The 20,467-nt window shown below is 31.5% G+C and overlaps 1 protein-coding gene across 1 annotated transcript; it reads right to left on the bottom strand.

Annotated features, from left to right (window-relative positions):
• Window positions 1–11,568: 11,568 nt before the first annotated feature.
• On the bottom strand, window positions 11,569–19,802 carry LOC130796840 (uncharacterized). The gene is made up of 6 exons (XM_057659239.1): window positions 19,580–19,802; window positions 18,012–18,099; window positions 17,121–17,185; window positions 12,653–12,721; window positions 12,526–12,575; window positions 11,569–12,047 (listed from the first exon to the last, which is right to left on the bottom strand). Exons 1-6 carry the CDS (start codon window positions 19,649–19,651, stop codon window positions 11,936–11,938), a joined length of 456 nt encoding a protein of 151 aa, XP_057515222.1. The 5' UTR covers window positions 19,652–19,802; the 3' UTR covers window positions 11,569–11,935.
• Between the last annotated feature and the right edge of the window lie 665 nt (window positions 19,803–20,467).

Raw genomic sequence — 20,467 nt, 5'->3', positions numbered from 1 at the left:
GTTCCTTTGTACTTGTTGTTTGTCCAGAAAAAGAACAATAGTTGTAGTACCCTGTTAAAACACTCATTCCAGTTCTTATCCTTCTGTCTTACATTTGTTCATTGCTGTATTTGTATGTTAAAAAGAGAAAATTACTGCCCGAGTTTCCCTCCCCACACTTATGTCTTTACTATCTCTATCTTTGTTAAATATTTATCATAAGAAGTTAAAATTATAAAAATATGCGATTAGACGATTCAACAATCACTAATTGATTAAACTTTTTTATACACATTAATAACCGCATTATACAAAATAAGTTTGAACGATGAAGAGTGCTGAAAACTGTAATGTAATAAATGGTTTAGAATAGATTAAGTATACATAGAAAAAAAGAACATATGATCATACATAATAACATTAAACAATGTACAACCATATGATATTTTGATCTATTTTCATATTTTACCATTGAAATCTTAATGATATTAGATTCATTTTTGGGTTGAATCAATCTTATTAATAAGCTAATAATCAAGTATTAATATATCAGTAGTAATAAGGTTGTATACATACGAATACGAATCTCTAGAAGAGGATGATGTCCTATACATCATAATGCATGCCTCACAAGTCACACCCACAATGTTAGTGGAGTTTTGATTTGTGCATGGGTTGAAAGTTGAAGCTTATTTTAAAAAAATGCATTGATTTCCGTACGAATAGGTTCTTTAACAAGATGCTTAATAGAAGAGCTTCTTCCAATCATATGCATCCTTTGTTTGAACTTTAGGGTTAATAATCCTAATAGATTGGAATCTAATTAAGCATAAATAAGTTGCACTATACCTTATATCTTATTGTATACTCTTGTATTCTATTCAATTTGCTTTATTTTTCATTTTAGTTTATTCTAATGAAATTGTTTTATTACTATTTTTAATTATAGTTTGACCAATATTCTTTATTATTCTTAATATTTTACTATTTTAGTTTATTATACTCATTTTTTAAAATATTACGTCAAAATCAAATGAGACTAAATGGTCATTTCAGAAAAATATAATTAATGATAAGTTATACCTTAATGTATTTCAATTCAACACCTTGGTTGATGATTCTTGTTAAGGGCAAAAAACGGAAAGTAGGCAAAAAGGGAGCGGAAAGGTAAAGTAGTGGTGCTCTTGTAGTGGAAAAATCATTGGTGCTTAATGCTTATACTTATATATTCTTTCCCACTACCATTTTTATACTTCAAACTTTCATTCATTTGCTTGGCACCCTAATATTAGGGTTTTGCTTGAGTGGTTGTGCCATTTTTTATGATTGATTCGTTTTATCGAAGCAATTGATAGTGACATGTTGTGTTGAGAATATTATATCACTATCGTTTGTAAAATTTTATGTGATGAAAAAGTAAATATTTATTATTTTTATGTTATTTTTTCTTTTATTTCGATAATTATGTAAATTTTTCTATTTATTTGAGTGATTATGATTATATCTGTGAAAATTTTGGTATATTTTATTGGTCTACTACAGGGACTAAAGCGAGTAAGTTTTCCCAAATCATTTTTATTATGATAAATCTATTTTTAAGATGGGTTAAAGTCGAATTCGTTATACAAGGATGGATAAATATCAGAATTAATTAATTTTTTTAAATCGGTCAAAGTCGAAATCGTTATACAAGATCAAATTTTAATTGTTAAGTTTTTTTAAGAATATTATTTAAAACCTCTTTTTAAGAGGTAAAAGTGACTTTGACTAAACGGTAGTTAACCAGAAGATGAAGTTGTTTAATTTTGAGATTTCTTACTTGTGAGTAGTGTTTCGGCTCGATCGTGTAAGCAGACTAGCAGAGGGGAAATTATGTAGGTTTAGATTATTTATTCAATACTTTTCTTTTTTTAATTGAATGGTGCGAATGAAATTAAAATAGTTTAAAAAGTGTTGGAAAGTATATTGTTAGAATATTGAAACGATACAAAGTGAATGAAACGGACAAAAATAACAATTAAGGAGCTAATAAATGAATTAAAAGGTCGTTTTAAGGTTTTTCTTGATTGCAATAACACAGTTCACAAAAATAATGTCAAAATAATTTAGGAAAATCTTTTCCAATGAAAGATACTGCGCAAATTAGGCATATTATTTCAAATTTTTTAAAAATAAGTACACATAATAATAAATGAATGATAGAACCAGCGGTCTAACTTTGTTAGGGGGGGCTCTCTGAGATTTTTGGCAATTTTTTTAATATATAATTGTTATTTTATATTTTTTTGTAATATTAGTCTAATAAATAAAAGCTACACAATTAAAGGAAGAGAATAATTGAAACAAAATAAATAAATAAAAGAATCTAATAATGACTTATCAAATTAGGAATGAAATTAACATATTTTAACAACTGAAAAAAAACGAAAAAAGAAGAAAGGGATTGGGAGGAAATTGACAAAATCAAAAATTAAGTTTACTATCCACAATTGAAGGATAAAGAATTATTTTATATTTTAATTAAATTTTCTTATCTATATTTGATAATTAGTTTGAATAAGTAACTACTTGAATCACTGAAAACTCATACAAGAAAATTATCTATTATGAAGATAGTAAAAACAAGACATCGAATCAAAATGAACGACGAATTTCTTGCTGATAGTTTAGTATTATACATTTAGAGGACAAATAGTAAAGACATATATTGTCAATGAGATTATAGACAATTTTAATGTGCTAAATGAGCGTCGAATTTTACTTTGATTCAAGATTTACATTATGATTTTTGGTTGTATTGACTTCCTGTATTTTAGTTGAATTCAATTTTTTTGTTAACTTCGCCCCCTAATATGTTGTTCAAGTTTCGCCACTGATAGAACCATTCTAATTAACTTGAATTAATTAAGAAAAATATTTTCAGATCATACTATATAATAAAAAATAATTTTTAGGTGTAATTTTTATATGAGAAATTATTATAGGGAAGAATAAGAATTTATCAAAAATGTATAGGTAAATAATATTTAACAAATAATTAGCAAATATTTTTCATTAATATGAAGCAACATAATAGAAATAGAAATATTTTCCTATAATAAATGCATAATTAAAATAATATTCAGTGAGATTTTAAAATAAAATCCATTTAAATTATGTAAACAAAATGAAAACTAGTGATCTGATACATTTAATGAGGAGGTTAAGCGAGTACACTCCTATATGTGAATAAATATTATATCAAAGAATTCAATAATTTTGCCGCGGAATGATAAATGATTTTCTCACAGTCCTTTTGCAAATGCATCTAAATTATTTACTCATATGTTTTTTGGGGTTAATGATGTAATTGTGATTTGCAGATTAGTAGATTAAGTAAATATAGATTTATTTTAATTTGTTGATTACACTGTGAGTAGATTTGGTAAAAGGGTATATAAAAATGTTTAATTTCTAGGAATGAAATGGTAATTATGCTTTGAAGTGCCCTTAATTAATTACTCCCTGCGTTCTTTTTTGATCTTCCACTTTGAGTTTTTCACACATATTAAGGAAGATATCTTTGGGTTGTAGTGGGTATTATTTTAATTAAATAGTAGTGTGAAGTAATGATTGTATTGGAAGTATGAGATTGTAGTGAGTAACCGAGTATTATTTTAATTAAATAGTAGTGTAAAGTAATGATTGTATTGAAAGTATGAGAGAGAAAATAATTATAAATAAAAGAAATGGGGTACATTAAAAGAAAATGGGGGTTTTAAGGGGTAAAAGTGAGATAAAAACTTTCTAAAAATAGAAAGTATTCTAAAGTGGAAGAACTTTTGAAACTACCCGTTATAGTAATGTGGAAGATCAAAAAAGAACGGAGGGAGTATAATATTAATATTAATTTGTAATAATAATCCTACAACTAACCTAATCTCTTGGACTAATTCATATCAAATAGCCAAGTAGGTTGCATTGTGAAACTCATTCCAGGTCAGAAACCAAGCTAACAATCTAAATCACGGCAAACCTAAAACTATAAAATTTTTTTAATTACAAATTAGACCGAAGAAGGTTAAGTTAAAATCAAATTTAGAACATATTCTAGAAAGCGATTTTGTCCTCCAACTGAAACAGCATACCCCAATATAAATAAAAAATTTAAAATAAATTAAAATAAAATACTTGTTCGAGAAAGTATGGATTAATATAAACATAGCAAGTTATATGTGATAATAAACATTATTAAATAAATTAAGTTCTTTTAAATATATAAATCAAGACAAATACAGTGGTGAAAGGAAAAACCTTTAATATATTGTTAACCATTAAGTTATCAGCTAATCTCTTGAGAGATCGTCTCTTTGAGAAACATAGTTTAAGTCCAGCCCATTAAAGATTAATTCCCACTCATCGTATTCTTAATGTTTACTTACATTATCCCTATTGCTTACGTACCGTATCCTTAATGCCTACTCTCCATATCTTAAATGTTTACTTACATAATCCTTAATGCCTACTTACAATATTTTAAAAATTATATAATGGATCGGCCTAATTAGAGATGGTACCGTCTTTCACAAAAATTTGTGTTAAGTTATACCATAATTATGGTAATTCAACCTTTAAGATAGAATTAATATTTTTTCAATAACATGGTAGATTGTAGAAAAAGGAAGATGATGTGAAAAATCAATCTTAGAATCTCTCTTATGTATTGTGAATAATTATATTTACTCTAACTGAAATATGAGTGGATTCTGAAATTAAATTAAATTGATTTAGGCAAAAGGAGGAGGTTTTTGTAGGGTCCATATGAAAAAGATTACGTGGTAATTGGTATGCATGTGAAGCCGAAAGAAAAGTCAAGTAGGTAAACGGCTTCTACTCAACTTAGTAATTCATATCTACTTATTTTATACACTCCAATGTTACCCTTTTTGGGAACACCATGTGCTTTGCCTTCATTTTCATCCTTTTAATTTCCACCCTAACTCCCTTTACTTTGCAATAATTTTTGAAATTATAATGCCTAATTATGTTTATTAATTGTGAATAATGATTTGAGATTTACTCAACTCTATATAGTGCATATGCAATAGAAATATATATATATATATATATATATATACATAATTACAAATTTACAAATTTAATAAATAATTATTTATGCCATAAAAAAGCTTACATTTAACAGCTTAATTACTCGATTATCAAAAAAAATTAGCAATTGCTCCAACTAAGGTTGTTTTATTGGATTTGATGTGCTATAAAATTTGTCTTTTATAGTTGAAGAAAGTTGAAGAAAACATATCACATTTTATATTGTTTCACGAGTAAATTGGAAGTTTTATTGGGTATCAAGCCTATAGCTCACTAGCCTTTTAGGTTAAAAAAAAAAAAAAAAAAATCCTATTTAGTTATTGCCTTATTGGCAATTTAGATGAAGATAGCATTAAACTCAAAGTCAACGTTAGTGCAAAGGAAACCTACTTCAAAGGGCTCATTTTGTGACCGTACATGTTCAATATAGAGACTAGGTCAAGGACTACATAGTGGCATAAACACAATACAAATTGTAATTTTTTTTATAAGATTTTAAATTTGATTTTTGCGATTTTCTTGTGTAGTCTTACTCTTTTTTCAATCTACCTTTATTCGCAAAAAAAAATTATCATCATCCTATTCAGTGTATCCCGCTCATAGAAAAACTATGGACAGGATCTGGGGAGGGAAGGACGGCGACAACTCATATCCATAAAAAAAAACGTGACCAAAGAAGTCCCCCAACTCGAGAAAAGATCGTATTCGAGGTAGAGTGAAAAAGGCGTGCGTCCTAGGCCCTGGCATAAACATTTGCATTTTTATAATGTATACTATATTGTAATGGGCTTTGCATTTTTAAATTCTAATAAAGATTACTCCGTGTGAATATTAAAAATATAATAAAATTTTATATAATACTATTCAATGAAATTCAATGTATTTAAAGCTTATGAGTAAACTTTTAAATATCTTGAAGATTCTAGTTGTATATTTTTATTTTGTTATCAAAGGCTCAACGACGACGTGAGAAAAATTAAATATTGTTTTTATATTAAAGTTTGATATTAAGTTCGTTTTAAATGACCAAAATTTCAAAAATGAGTATAACTACACGAATAAAAGTTTCAACTCCTTCTAATAATACCTCATTTGATTATTTAACTAATTAATTATTCTCTTTGATGCCATTAAACAAACAAAATTCGAAAAATTCCCTATACCTTTATCAATGTACTCCATTCTTCCACCATTTCCCTAATTGATTCCTCCATGTTCCCTTCTCTCTTTTTATTCAATTTTGGAACATACAATAATATATATTTTGTCAAAGTCATTCGGCGCTTTCATGCATTAACAAACAATACTATGTTGTTATAGTAAAACATTATAACGTACACGGCATAATAATTAAGCTTAAAAAGTTAATTTAATTCCATTATCCAATCTTATTAAGTGGCTTCCACCTAAGACGGAGTTTAAGACGATCGATTATACGCAACTTCAGCTATTAGGAATAAGACTAACAAAAAGGTTGTTTTTGATTGACCATTAATAATATACGTCATGTTAACTTCACATAAATAAGATGTATACATGATTTAGTGATCCTGATCTGTATTGATTAAGCATAAAAAGCTAATTTAAAAAAGGATACATATTTTGATGATCATACTTTATAAAAAGCTAAAAGGCATATGAAGGAAGTTGCTTGTCCCTTTGAAGCACAAGAGGCTACATAAAAAGAGCTTCTAGAGCCTACAAAAAGAACCTAAAGAGATTATTTCCTAATTTAGCAAGTGTGGTTAATTATTTGTCTAAATCAAGTGCTAGAGAATGTAGTATATGTAGTTATATATAGAGATATAGAAAGCATCTTCCCAATGTACATAATGCTTTAGTTTACTTGCTTTTGTGTTAATTACTACTATTACTATTGTTAGTGAAAAGGGATGACTTTGAGGAATCATTTTTTCTACCTAGCTTTCTCTTACTAGTGGAGATGGATGATGATTATACAAAGAACAAAGCTCAAATAGTAGTGAATCATATAACAAAATCATCATCATGTTATAAAAAAAGTCAAAAGGAATATGCATCGATTTTCTCAAATTGATAGACTAAGTACATTTCTATTTTTAAATTTGTATAATAACAAGTATTTTGTCATAAACAAATTCTTAATAGACAAGGTATACAAGTCTACAAATAGTGTATCAAGTAAGATGAAAGCTAGCCAACAATCTTAGGTTAGCCTAACAGTTGATGTCGAGGGTTTTTCCTTCCATTCTTGTCACAAAAGTTTCATTCTTACCATTTACAACAAGAATTACTTCTATATTCTTCTTGCCTGTAGAGATTCTCTAGTCTACTTTTGAATAAAAAAATAAAAGACCCTTTTAAACCAAGCAAGATGATTACGAGCATTAGAAGTTATATGCTTCCTCTATATTTTTAAATTATAAGTAATACATCTGAAAACTCTTACTTCAATTTGTATAATGTAGCGAATTCATAGGAAAAAACTATCAATATGTTTTGTCTATGATATATATATGTATTCATGTATTTAGTGTTTGCTTCTTGGTTACCCTCTACGTTTATTAAGTTGCATGAGAAGTATAAAAGAAAAATAACAATGATTAGTAAAAAAAATCTATTAAATTAACTACATAGATAAAATTAACTAACTGTGACAATAGAAAATCAAAGAAAAGATAGACACTAATTCAAAGAATATATTAATTAATTTATAGTTAGTGATGGCCACGGTCCAAGTTGGGCCGGTTCCGTTCCGGTTCCACCCGGTTTCGGTTCTATTTGGAACGTAATTCAAACGTTCCGGTTTCGGGTGGTTTCAAACGGTTCCTTGGCGGTTCAGGCGGTTTAAACTCGCGGGTCGGGCGGATCGGACCATCGGTTCCATTTTTATTTTTAATATAATATAAAAATACTATAATAATGTGGATGTACCTTTGATGATTACTTGATTATTAGCGAAATTCATTGCTTGTCATCGTTATTAAAATATTTACTAAAAAGAATGAAAAAAATAAATTAATAAGAAACGAATCAACGATAGATGATTAATAAAAAAAGAGGGAGAAAATGGACTTGAACCTAGTACCCAAAGGAATACTAAGCTGCCTACGTATTCCGAAGGAATAAAAGCCCACGTAGTTTTTTGTCATACCTTTTATTTGTAGTTATTGAATGTTGATTGATCGTTGTCCGATTGATCCTATTCGTCTTCGTCATCATCATCTGGTTGGTAAGATGCTTCCGCTGACTCTCCTCCTGACGATGATGCAGATGTATTCATCATCATCATCGCTTTGATAATCATCGTTCTTTAGTCTTTGTGTTTGAAGCTCCGCTTGATCCCAATCTTTCTTGCAAACACACATTTGAATACTATGTGGAGCAAGACGAGATCTCTTTTCGTCTAAAACTCTTCTACCTGCACTAAAAGCAAACTCCGACGCAATCGTAGAAGCATGAATTGCAAGGATATCCTTTGCAATTCTCGATAATATGGGAAATTTTATAGATTTTTCTTTCCACCATTCTAAAATATTATAGCTACCTTGGTCAATTTCAAAGTGATGTTTAAGATAATAATCTAATTCTAAATATGAAGTGGAGGGTAAAGAAGAAGATGATTCTACAAAACTATCATCTTCTTATTATGTTAGCTATTACGGAATTTTAATAAGAGGGACGTGCCGAGACGCTAGCACGCCTAGACGTATCGCGACTTGGGTTATATACACTAGCATAGTAATCACAAAGTTCTGCTAATAGTTTTTTACAAGTTCCAACATAATTATGTACATCACTAGGCGAGCGATCTAATGATTGGTAGTAAAATCCAATTACTTTAGTAAGGACTTCTGTCTTAAAATATGGGTCTAAAATTGTCGCAATTCTATAAATAAAAGGAAAATCAGTAAAATATGTCTTCCACTTATCCATCATATCTGCAAGAATCGGCTTTAAATATAGGTTAGTATCATCATGCGAATGTTTGAGAAGATGATAAAAAATAGTTATACACTCACTTATTACTAAGTGGACGTTTGGTTCGTAAACATATGAAAAAATCTTAGTTGCGTGGTCATACGCTTTTAATATTTTATGTACACCTATAGCTAGTTCCCATGTGTCATCACTTATATAGTTATCTGTACACTCACTATAAAGTTGTGTTATAACTGGACGATAAGCAATCGCTTTTCTTAATAAATCGTTGGTTGAGCCCCAACGTGTAGAAGTATCTAATGACCAATACAATATTTTTAGTTCATAATGGTCACATAATTGCTTAAATCTTCTCTTTATTTGTCCAATTCTAAGCCACTTCACTATGTCTTTAATGGGATCTAATAAATCACTTAATTGTTTTATACCTGCTTGGCAAGATAAGTTTACTATATGAGCACAACAACGTATGTGTAATAATATACTCCCAAGGATAAAACTAAATGCTGGTTCGTTATACAAAAGTTCGATGCATTTAATGTTGGCGATTGCATTATCGGTAGAACAACAAAATATCTTATCTAATAAGTTCCATTCTTTACGTATCTCTATTAATCTGTATTTTATGTTTTCACCCGTATGTCTTTCGAACATTGCCTCAAAAGCAATTATTCTTTTTTGAATAATCCAATTTTGATCTATTCAATGTGCTGTTACACACATATAAGCTTTTAAATGTGGGGGAGCAGACCAAATATCAGTTGTTATGCTAACAATACCATTAAAAGATTTAAACATTTCTACTAATTCATAGCGCATTGATTCATATTATTTAATTGTGCGTCGTTTAAGAGTGTTCCTAGGGATTGCTCTATATTGTGGTTGCAAAGTTTTTCTAGTGTAATGCTCGTATGCCCTACTTTCATCATGGTTAAATGGCAATTCATCACAAATTACATATTTAGAAAATTCATCAATCATATCATTACGATTATATTTAAAAGGCATACCTGTGCTGGGAATGTCCCACTGTCGGCTTCCACTTGTGGTCCCGCTGCCGCTTGCTGCATGAGTTTCTTTTGTGATTCCATGCTTCTTTGCCAAATGTTTGTTAAAAGATCTCCTACCACCACCTAACACGTATTCACAAAACACAATCAATGAATTTTTAATACATTTTTGATTTATAAAATATGAATATATAATGTATGTATAAAAAACTTAAAAAGTATTACCTCTGGTGAAATTGTATGAAACTAAGGGCTTTACTCCTTAACTTTCACAAATTTGACAAGTGCATAACAAACATCTGGATTGTCGGTTGGTTCTTTTGTAAAATACGACCACACATGTAAAACAGCTCTACCACTAGAAGGTGGCATTGTCGGAAAAGGTTGTCTTACTGGTTCATCTTCATCTAAATTTAAATATAAAGACATACTCAAATACCACAATATATAAATAAATAATAATTTAAAATTTAATCAATTTGAAGAATAAAATTATAAAACTAACAGATAGTTTGGAAATTGACTCGTTTACCACGAGCTTGTTTTTGTAGTTGTTGTTGTAGTTGTTCTTCATGTGATCTTGTTGATGACTGTCGAGATCTATGTATCTCAATAGGGGTCGTTGGTTCTTCTTCTTGTTCATCAATTTGTATTTCTCTTTCCACTTCTTCTGCATAATTGTGTAATTCTTGGTCGTACCCTTCTGGATAATTTGGTTCATAATTATAACTAATCGAAGGTATTGTTGATACCGACGGAGTTGAAGTGGCCTTTCTTTTGAAGTTAGAACCTCCAAATGATTTTGCCACTTTAATAACTTTTTTAGAGGCTTTTTTCAAAAAAAACATGATAATATTGAAATAATAATAGAATTAAAAATAAATAATTAATTAATAGACTAATTATGTAATTAATTAAATTAAGAAATAATTAAAAGACTAATTATGTAATTAAGAGAATAATTGCGTAATTAAGTATTTAAGTAGAGAGATTAAATAGAGAGAGTAGGAGAAGAGATGAGTTGTGAATGAAAATGATTGAAAATGATGTGTATTTTTTAAAAAATTTGCAACGGCCATATTTCCGGTTCCGGTTCCATGGAACCACTGGGCCGGTTCACCCGGACCGGTTCCGTTGGGCCGGTTCACCCGAACTGGTTCCGATTCCGACCCGCGGTTCTTAGGTCCGGTTCATGCAGTTTTTCCGGCGGTTTCACGGTTTTGCGGTTCGGGCCAGTTCGGAACCTGTCGCGAACGATTCCGATTCCAGGACGGTTTCAAGCGGTTCGGAACCGGTTCGGTTCCGGGGAACCCGCTCCGTGGCAATCCCTATTTATAGTAAAACACTTGGTTAAACGCCAACCATTTCTTTAAAAATTTGTGGCCAAAATTGAAACAAGTCTTCAATATGAAGCAAGTACACAATTTGGTAGTAAAAGAGACTTGGTACAAGCACAAAAAAGCTAATTGCAAAAGCTCACATAAACTTGATTCAATTTGAAATCGATGATTTTCAAGACGAGCCAAGTTAAAAAAAAAAATCATCCAAAGTTGAATGTAATCGTCTTATCTTACGAAAAAAATGGCAAACAATACCATAATGTCATTCCTCTGATTTTCAGCATCCACAAAATGAGTGTTTGAGAACCCTAAAGGCCAAAACACATAAAGCCAACAATATATATATATATAATTGACAAATGACAAATTCATAATTGCTACATGTTATAGATAGCTTACAGGGCCAAAAATACATCACGGAAATGATCATAGAAAGTGACTGATGCTTTCAAAAGAGTGAAAGGTGGTGTCTGGTTTACATAAAATCATCTCAGAAACACACAAAAAAAAAAAAATTAAACCCTAAGAGACAAAAAGATACCATATATGAGACATTTTTGCTCTTTTTGTGGGACTTCGGTTGGCTTAATGTCCATGTCATGAGACCGTTGCTCGAGTCAGCTCAACTTGTGCAATGGCCTCGTTGATCGCATTGAACATATCCGTGTTGTTTTGACTCGATGCTTCATCTAGTGGCGTTCGATCATGGCTTGACATTTAAAAGAAATAAAATTGCATTACTCTCTTAAGGTAAACTATAGAGACTTTACATTTGAGCCCAATGGACTCTGCTTGATCCACGAACACAAATCGATATCTTCATTATACCCGGTATATCCCGCTCAGAGAAGCTATGATTAGGGTCTAGAGAGTATGAAGTAAAAGTGCATTACTCTCTTAAGGTAAACTAAAGAGACACTACTTTTGAGCCTAATGGACTCTGCTTGACCTTCAAATACAAATCACTATTTCTTCATACCCAGTATATCCCGCTCATAGAAGTTATGATTGGAGTCTGGAGAGGATTAGATGACGGCTGACCATACCCTTATCAAAGGAGATAAGGAGGTTGAGACCCTTAGTCCGAGATAATAAAAAAGACCCTCGAACACAAAGCTTAGAATAAAATGTTTGAATATTTCGAGTCAAACTGAAAATATATGAAATCAGAATTAGAAAATCTGTACCAGTTACAGATCGAAACATCCGCTCCAGCCAATATCAAAGTTCTAACCACCTAAAAAGAAACATTTTCAATACGGAATGCTAATACGAAATAGTATAGCAAATGAACCAAAAACAATCAGTACCTACCTCAACATGGCCATTGAGACAAGCCCAATGAAGAGGTGTGTTCTTCTCTTGATTCAAAGAGTTAAGATCCTGCATTACATCGAGAAAAAACTTCCTGATTAGAAATGGGCCTCGAAGAAATTCATGAAATACTTAGATGGCGCTTAACATTAAGAGGAGCATCAAAGATAGTCAATAGTCACTGCAAGATTCTTCGGCCTTCCAAATGCTAAAATTAAGCTTCTTGAAGGATCTTCCAGATGCGGATTATGGACAGCCCTAGTAACACTCAACTTAGAACTACATCATTGGTGACAAATTTCTTGGATGAACGTGGACTAAAATGATTTCCCTCACACGAACCATAAGAGAACGTGGTGTCCTCCTATTAACATAAGCGTAAGGATGATACCAACGGTAACTTGTAAGCATACATCTCTCTTTTTGAACGAAATTCGGATTATCTGTTGGTGAATCCTTGCTTGTTCATTTGGAGCGTTGCTTAGTGCCCATTACTATCCGTCAAGTAATTTTGTTTAGAGTATATTTGCTGTTGTTTGGGATTATGTATTGAGTATATGATATGCATGTGTTACTTGATTCTTTCAAGGTAGCGGTTGGAGGCGTATCAATAGTTTGATTTTGGAATTTCATTTGAAACCATAATGAAATTTGTAGGTAAAGTGGCGAATAAGAGTGATACAGAGTGGTAAAGGAATGGGTCTGATTGATCTAGTTCAGTCAGGAGGGAAGTCGTCAAGCCAAAGTGGTTAAGGAGGTGAACCGAAAGGATCGTGAAATGCTAAAGTTTCAAGTTGAACATTAGATAGTTGTTGCGGAAAAAATCATTCCGGCTTACCATGCCATTTTAGAACTGGTTCACGTTCTGGTTCCGGCCAATTTCTTTTTCATATTTCTATCCTGAACCAACATAGTTTTTACACGGGTCCATGGCAACACATCGATTTTGTGCTATATTTCAAACCTAAACCGAAAGGATCTCTATATTTTCTTGGTCTGTTGTGTTGACTTGCTGTTTGCTTTTGGCCTATTGAATATAAGCCTATTGTCATGATAATGTATCAAGATATTGTTAGACTATCCCAAGGATATTCGGCTATTTCCAAGTCATGCCAAAACACACATCCCATGAGCAAGACCCTATAAGGGGATTTTGTCTGCAAGACCCTTCTTCAAATAGCACTCATTATGAATAAACACATATCTTAATCCAATAAAAGCAAATCAAAACTACGTCACAGCGCTTGGAATGAATGAAATCTTAACCTAAAATCAAGATGAATGTCGGTAAAAACTGAAAACGGTCTACGGGCCAATTTGCAAAGTTTATGGTGCTTAAATACAGCAGAATTTGTCATTGAACATTAATTTGACAATTCACTTTCACCTATGTCGCCAGGGATAATATTTCTGCACTATAATAGTAGTTATTCACACTCGATTGTTAGCATCAGCAAAACTACAGATATAATTTTAAGAGAGCAGAAACTGCTCTCCTGTGCCAGCTTTGCTAACATGTGCAGTCCCCAAAACTTTTTCTCAGAGCTTAGGAGTGTGTATATGTAACATTTGAGAAATTAATAATTTAAGACGAGTGAAATTTAAGAGAATTATTAGTACGAGAATGACCTTAAATATACATAATATAAATATATTCTCACCTTAAATATACATAATAGAAATATATTCTCAATTTAATTTCTTCTCTCTTTCCCTTTTCTTTTATTTTGATTAAAATACCCAAACCCTTCCTCTCTCTCTCACTTTGATTGAACCCAAAAAAATTAGCCAAACCACACTCCTCATTTGAACACATCAAAACCCAAGAACCAAGAACACCTTTTTCCTCTCGCCATTTTCTCTGAAAATGGCTGATTTCTTGCTTGAATTCTGCTATAGTTGATTAACCTTCTTCCTCATTCAATCCATTGATTTTCGAGATTTGGGCAAATTATCATCAAGTATATTCTTCTTCCTTTTCCTCTGATTTTCGAGTATAACAAACAAAACAACAACAGGTGTAATCTTCCCTCTCTCTTACTTTGATTTCGAAGGTAATTGCAACAAATCATCTTCATTTTCTTTTCTTTTCTTCTTGAGTCATTAATATTCCTTCTACCCTTGAATCAGTCGAACAACCATAACCATGGGCTTCATGATCGTTTTTCGAAAGCAACAGAAAATATTCTGAAATTTTGGGGCTAAAATGCGAAACAGACATTGTTGTGTGCCGTTTGTTTCATTCAAAGCAGGGCCATTATCCTACTAATTAAGGTAATGGCTTATGTTGTCAACTCTTATGTATTTACCTAGATTTCTTTTTGTACATATTCTTTTCTTTCTCTAGTATTTTATTTCATTTACCTATTTTTCCAATGAAGTTTCAATCAAAGATCAAAGTATTAAGCCAAGATTTGTATTATACTTGTTTTAGTTATCTTTGGGCCAAATTAGATTAGTAACAAGTAGTCTTTGTGGAAATGTTGGATTCTTGAGGAAATTACAAAATTAATTAGAAAATAACGGTGATGGTAAATATTGAATAACTTGATATTTTGGATGGATAATTAGATTTTTTGAGTATTGGTGATTGTAGGTCTGAATGGCTTCCTTTGTGTTAACAAAACGTATATAAAGGGATAATGATGTTGGATTGATTTTGATGGATTTTGATAATTAGTACAAAATTATGAAAATTATTGAGAATATGGGCATTGTTGAGAAATATATAATATTGGTGTTGTTTAATATTAGTCAAGTGGGAAAAGTGAGATTTATAGATTTTTATTGAAGAATAGTTGTAAAGATTAATTGTAGATAATTTAACATTCTTGGATGAAGTACTAGATTTTGTGGACTTGTGAAGTGTAGATTAGAATACTTAATTAAATGTGCATATTGGAAAATAAGGGTTGTGGATAATTAACATTATATAATATAGGCCTTGTTGAGATATATGAGAATATGAGGAAATATTGAATAATTGGGATTTTTGATTTAATTATGTGATTCTTGGAAGTATTGATAATGATGAGTCAAAATGTCAATATTGTTGTATTAGTTGGAAATACAAAGGAAATTATGGAAGTCATGGAAGTTGTTAATCTTTAAGAGAAATTGAACAAGAGCATAATTATAAAATCTTGAACACAATTTGGGGAATTAGAATAAAGTCTTGACTAAGCTAAGGTCTTAGGAGGAGATGTAATAAGTCATATGTTAGTATAGTAGTATCGAACGCTCTCTAGTGATGTTGTGATCTTGTTATGCTCCAGGAGACGATATCATCGAAGAACCCTTCTAGTTGTTAGTTGGATTCGTTACCTTGAAGCGACGTTATCGGTGAGTAGTAGCAGTCCCTTAAAAGGGTCTGGCCAGACTATGTTTGAAATGGTTTTATCAAGCTGTTTTGGAAATTATAATTATTGAAACTGATTCGTGATTGATTGATTATATGGTCAATGGATCGGGCTAATGAGCTAGTCATTGACGGAGTAGAGGAGCGTTGTCTCTTTACTCCTTTGTTTTGAGGTGAATTGTCATTCAAATATTGACTAGCCTCACCCGAGAGTGACATAGCCTTAGAGCTATGGATGTTCCTCTAACCTAGACTCCCTGTGCGCACATAGATCTAGGAAATTGATGTTGCTTTTAAGCCTATATTTTAAATTATTGTGTTTTGTTGTTTTGAATTGTTACTTCTCATTCAGTATAACCTGACCCCTGTTGTTTCCATCATTTAGATTGTTTACAGATCGGAACCGGTCAGGAACGATGGGTTAGCGGCAATGATTAGAGTTCCATGGATGTTATATTGAGCTGAGCACATGAGAATTTGTAGTTTTGTAATAGTCTTTGGTAAATGTATATTGGACTAGGTTGTATTGGTTATGTTGGACTTTTATACTGACTTTTATGATTACTTTGTATTTTAGTTAGATGTTTGGGATTGAGAATTAGTTGATACAGTTATGTCATAGAATTGGTGACCCCTTTGCACAAGTTTTGGAATTTAGATTTAAGTTTCTTGAGAAAATAAACTCTATGATGACCCTGTTTACTTAGTCAACGGTAAGTCGAGTTGTTACAGTATATTCTCTAACAAAAAAGTTGTAGAAAAGAAACTGACTAGCATATGCAAAAATACGGTAATGGACGCAATCGTGGTAACGACACGCTGATGAGGCAATGGGAGTGAAGCGGTTATTGTAACACCAAATATCTACTGAAAGCGTAAGATATTCCTTGAAAAGGCGCAAAAAATGATTTTTTTACACCTTTTCAACTCGAGAAATATCGATTTGTTTGTAATTAAAAGCTTTTAAGTTGATGCTATGTTATGTGGCCTTGTTTTTGTATTATGCTTACTACAAATTAAGGTTTTATAAAAACCCTAATTATACTGAATGGCCAAGCTTACTCACTTTCGCAAATCATGTGAAAATATAATAAGGCAAAATGTACTTACCACACCTTTACTTATAAGGTATTCAATAATGCCATGATGACCATTTGCAGCTGCCATATGAAGAGCTGCATGAAAAGATAAGGAAGATGAGACTGGCATCAATCCTGGTATAACAAGAATTCCGGTAGTGTTTTCCACTATCAAGAACTTGATTTACAAAGTTCCGTCATTAGGTGCAAACATGGTCAAATCTTCTAAATTATAGAAGCCGACAGACGCAATGTTTGGAAAAGTGTAGAGAGATGATGTGGCAAAACGGGCTATGATATATAACCAACAGAAATATGGGCAGTAAGAGGATGCAATTCTGTTAGGAGGAAACCAACCTAGAAAAAACTAAAACGGGTGGCATCTTAATGTATAAGATCAGTTGTCCTAATTAGCAGAGCAGATTGTATCCAAAGATCACCCATTAAATTCAAGTAAAATTGAAGAAAATTTGGACCAAATGTTACAAAAATATGGGTAAATGGAAAAATATAACGAGGCAATCATTAGGATGATATAATACTCATGATTTATTCCTCATAATTACATCGAAACATCAAAATATAAGGTTAAATGGAGTACATCAAAAGGGACATACAAAAAATCAAAATATACGGATAAATGGAGTACATCAAAAGGGACATACAAAAACGTGGAGAACATACATCAATTAGGATTGGAGAAAGTAGTATGAAACCTCCCAACCAGCTTGTTTACAAGTAAGTTTATATTTAGTGGGACATTGCCAACACTGGCTCGTGTAAGGTACATGTGTCGTAATTCGTAAATGAAAAACAACATAAACAATCCAATACAATCATTCCGTCCCAAAGAACGGATAAATTGTTCCAAACAATAGGTCAAATCTGACTGGCAATTCAAAAAAAAAAAAGAGATCCATACCTGTTCGTCTTTGAGAATCCTTGGCATCAAGGGATACTCCAGCAGATTCTAAGCCTTTCAGGTCATCAAGATCATCATATCTAGCAGCCTGAACAGCATAAATAAAGATTCTCATTTACAAATACCAGTACTCAACATTATCCGGAGTAGAAAAACGGAAAGTCATCTACTTAATGACACAATTCCACGGCACAAATACGGATGTAAATCGTAAATCTATGAACAATGTGAATAAAAAAGCAACGGCATGCCTAGAGGTGTTCATTCAGGTCATCGGATAGATTTCGGGTTGGTTTGAAATCGTGTTTTGTGTCCATATTTGTTTTTATATAATTGTAAATCATTTTTGAAGTCGGGTCAAATCGGGTTCGGTTACAAGGTCGGATAAATTTCGGGTCATCGGGTCTGCTTTGAACACCTCTAGCACACCCAATCCCTTTAAAATATTCAGTGTAAATTGAATCAAACTAAAGTCACAGGGTGCTCAACAGCCCTCCCCCATTCATTTACATATCTTCTAAAAACCATCAGCAATCAAGCTAATGTCTAGTTTAACCCATGAAACCTAATTCTCTGATCTCCTGCGAAATGTGAACCGAAACAAGCAACTCTTGAATCCATGTAATGAATTAGATAACACTATGTTTTAAAAGAACTAGCAAGCAAATATGTTCCCTCGACAATTCCAGATGCCAGTGCCGATATATCCTTTAACTCAAATTAGAAAATTTTATAGCTTTGTGCAAACTTGATGCCTCTTTCAACCACATACTTCAACTATACCCGGAATTCAATACATAAAATCATACTAATAATAATAAAAGTAAAGCAAACTTATTTATTAACACAAATTCTTAAATTAGACGGTCTAATGGCGAGACTGAAACGGCTCTATTGGGCTGGCCCATGTACTTTTAGTGTGTTATAGTGATCACTCATTTACAGAATGAACTAATTATACGGGTACGTCTCATGGTCAGACGGTCTAATACAAAACGAGTGATTTATTAATGGGAAAAAGCATACTAACACAAGAGTTATGCTTAAATAGAACCATAAAATAACTGAAGCAAAACCCTAAATTACTAGTTTTAGTATTTGATCCTAAAACCAGAAAAATTACCAATTTTCAGTATAGAAACAAGCAGCAAGATTCTTCCTTTATTCAATTAACCTCAAAGGATACAATAGAAATACTATATGGGCATCAAATTGTAGATATATCCCAGCAAGAAATGTTTTATAGAATATGATAATGAATTAATGATCATCTACCAATACATTCAAGGAAATTGTGAATTTATCAAATAGCTAATCAAAACCCAAATAACTACTTAAGTATATGAATCCTGAAACCCAGAAAAATTAACAAATTTCAGCAATAAACAAGCAAAAAGATTCTTCCTTCATTCAATCAACCTCAAAAAATACAATAAAAATACTAAATGGGAATCAAATTTCAAAATAAAACACAACAAAAAATGTTTACTAAAACATGATAATGATAATCAACCATTACATTCAAGAAAATTGTAAAATGAGGAGAAATTGTTATTAAAGATAATTACCTCTAGTAAAGCCTCAACCTGTTCCTCCATCTCTGGTGAAATCTCCTCTACCGAAGTTGCTTCAGCGCCCATTTTTTTCGTTTCAGTGTACAAGGAGACGAAGAGAAAGAAGCCGAGAAATAGAGGTTTTGTAGTGCTCTCCAAAGTTTTTCGTTACATGGGCTTCAAGAAAGTAACCCAAGGAATATATGAGATTTGAGAGTTTGGACTCATTAGTCATTAGTTTCAACAAGTAAAAATGTAACAAAAATTAAGTGATACTCACCTCACAAATATATGAGATTCATGTTTTGAGGATGTTTTTTTGAGAGACGATCTCTCATAAGAGTAATTATACTTTTGTGAGAGTTCGTCACTCGCTGAGACAACTTCAAACAAAAAGTTTTTATTGTTGATGCTAATAATTCATTGTATTTGCAATTTAACTCATATATGTATGAAGTCCGTCTCACAGTAAAACTATAATTTGTATATTCTTAAATAAGATAGTGTTTAAAATTTGTATTACTTCAACAAAATTGACCGTAGTTCTTTCAAAAGCTTGTTGTTTCGTGTTTTTGGGCTTTTATCTTTGTTGGATGATATAAACATGACCCAAACTTATAGCCATTTTATTATAAGGTAATTAGACAACGACAAATATGATCAATGCTCACCAGTAATCACTTAATTTTCATTATTATTATTATTATTATTATTATTATTATTATTATTATTATTATCTTTCAGATGCAGGCTTGCGGAAGTAGCTTCAGCTTCACTTAGTTTTATTCGTTGCAAGAATTTTTCTTAATTTCTCTCGTGTTGAGAAACTCTTTGACCGCGCTCTCCTTTATGGGTATGTTGTCGTTGTCCTTTCCTTTCCAGACTCTACTCATGATTTTTCTA

Source organism: Amaranthus tricolor, chromosome 12, assembly GCF_026212465.1.
Source record: "Amaranthus tricolor cultivar Red isolate AtriRed21 chromosome 12, ASM2621246v1, whole genome shotgun sequence".
Classification (NCBI taxonomy): Eukaryota; Viridiplantae; Streptophyta; class Magnoliopsida; order Caryophyllales; family Amaranthaceae; genus Amaranthus; species Amaranthus tricolor.
This window is presented reverse-complemented; position numbering and strand designations above follow the sequence as displayed.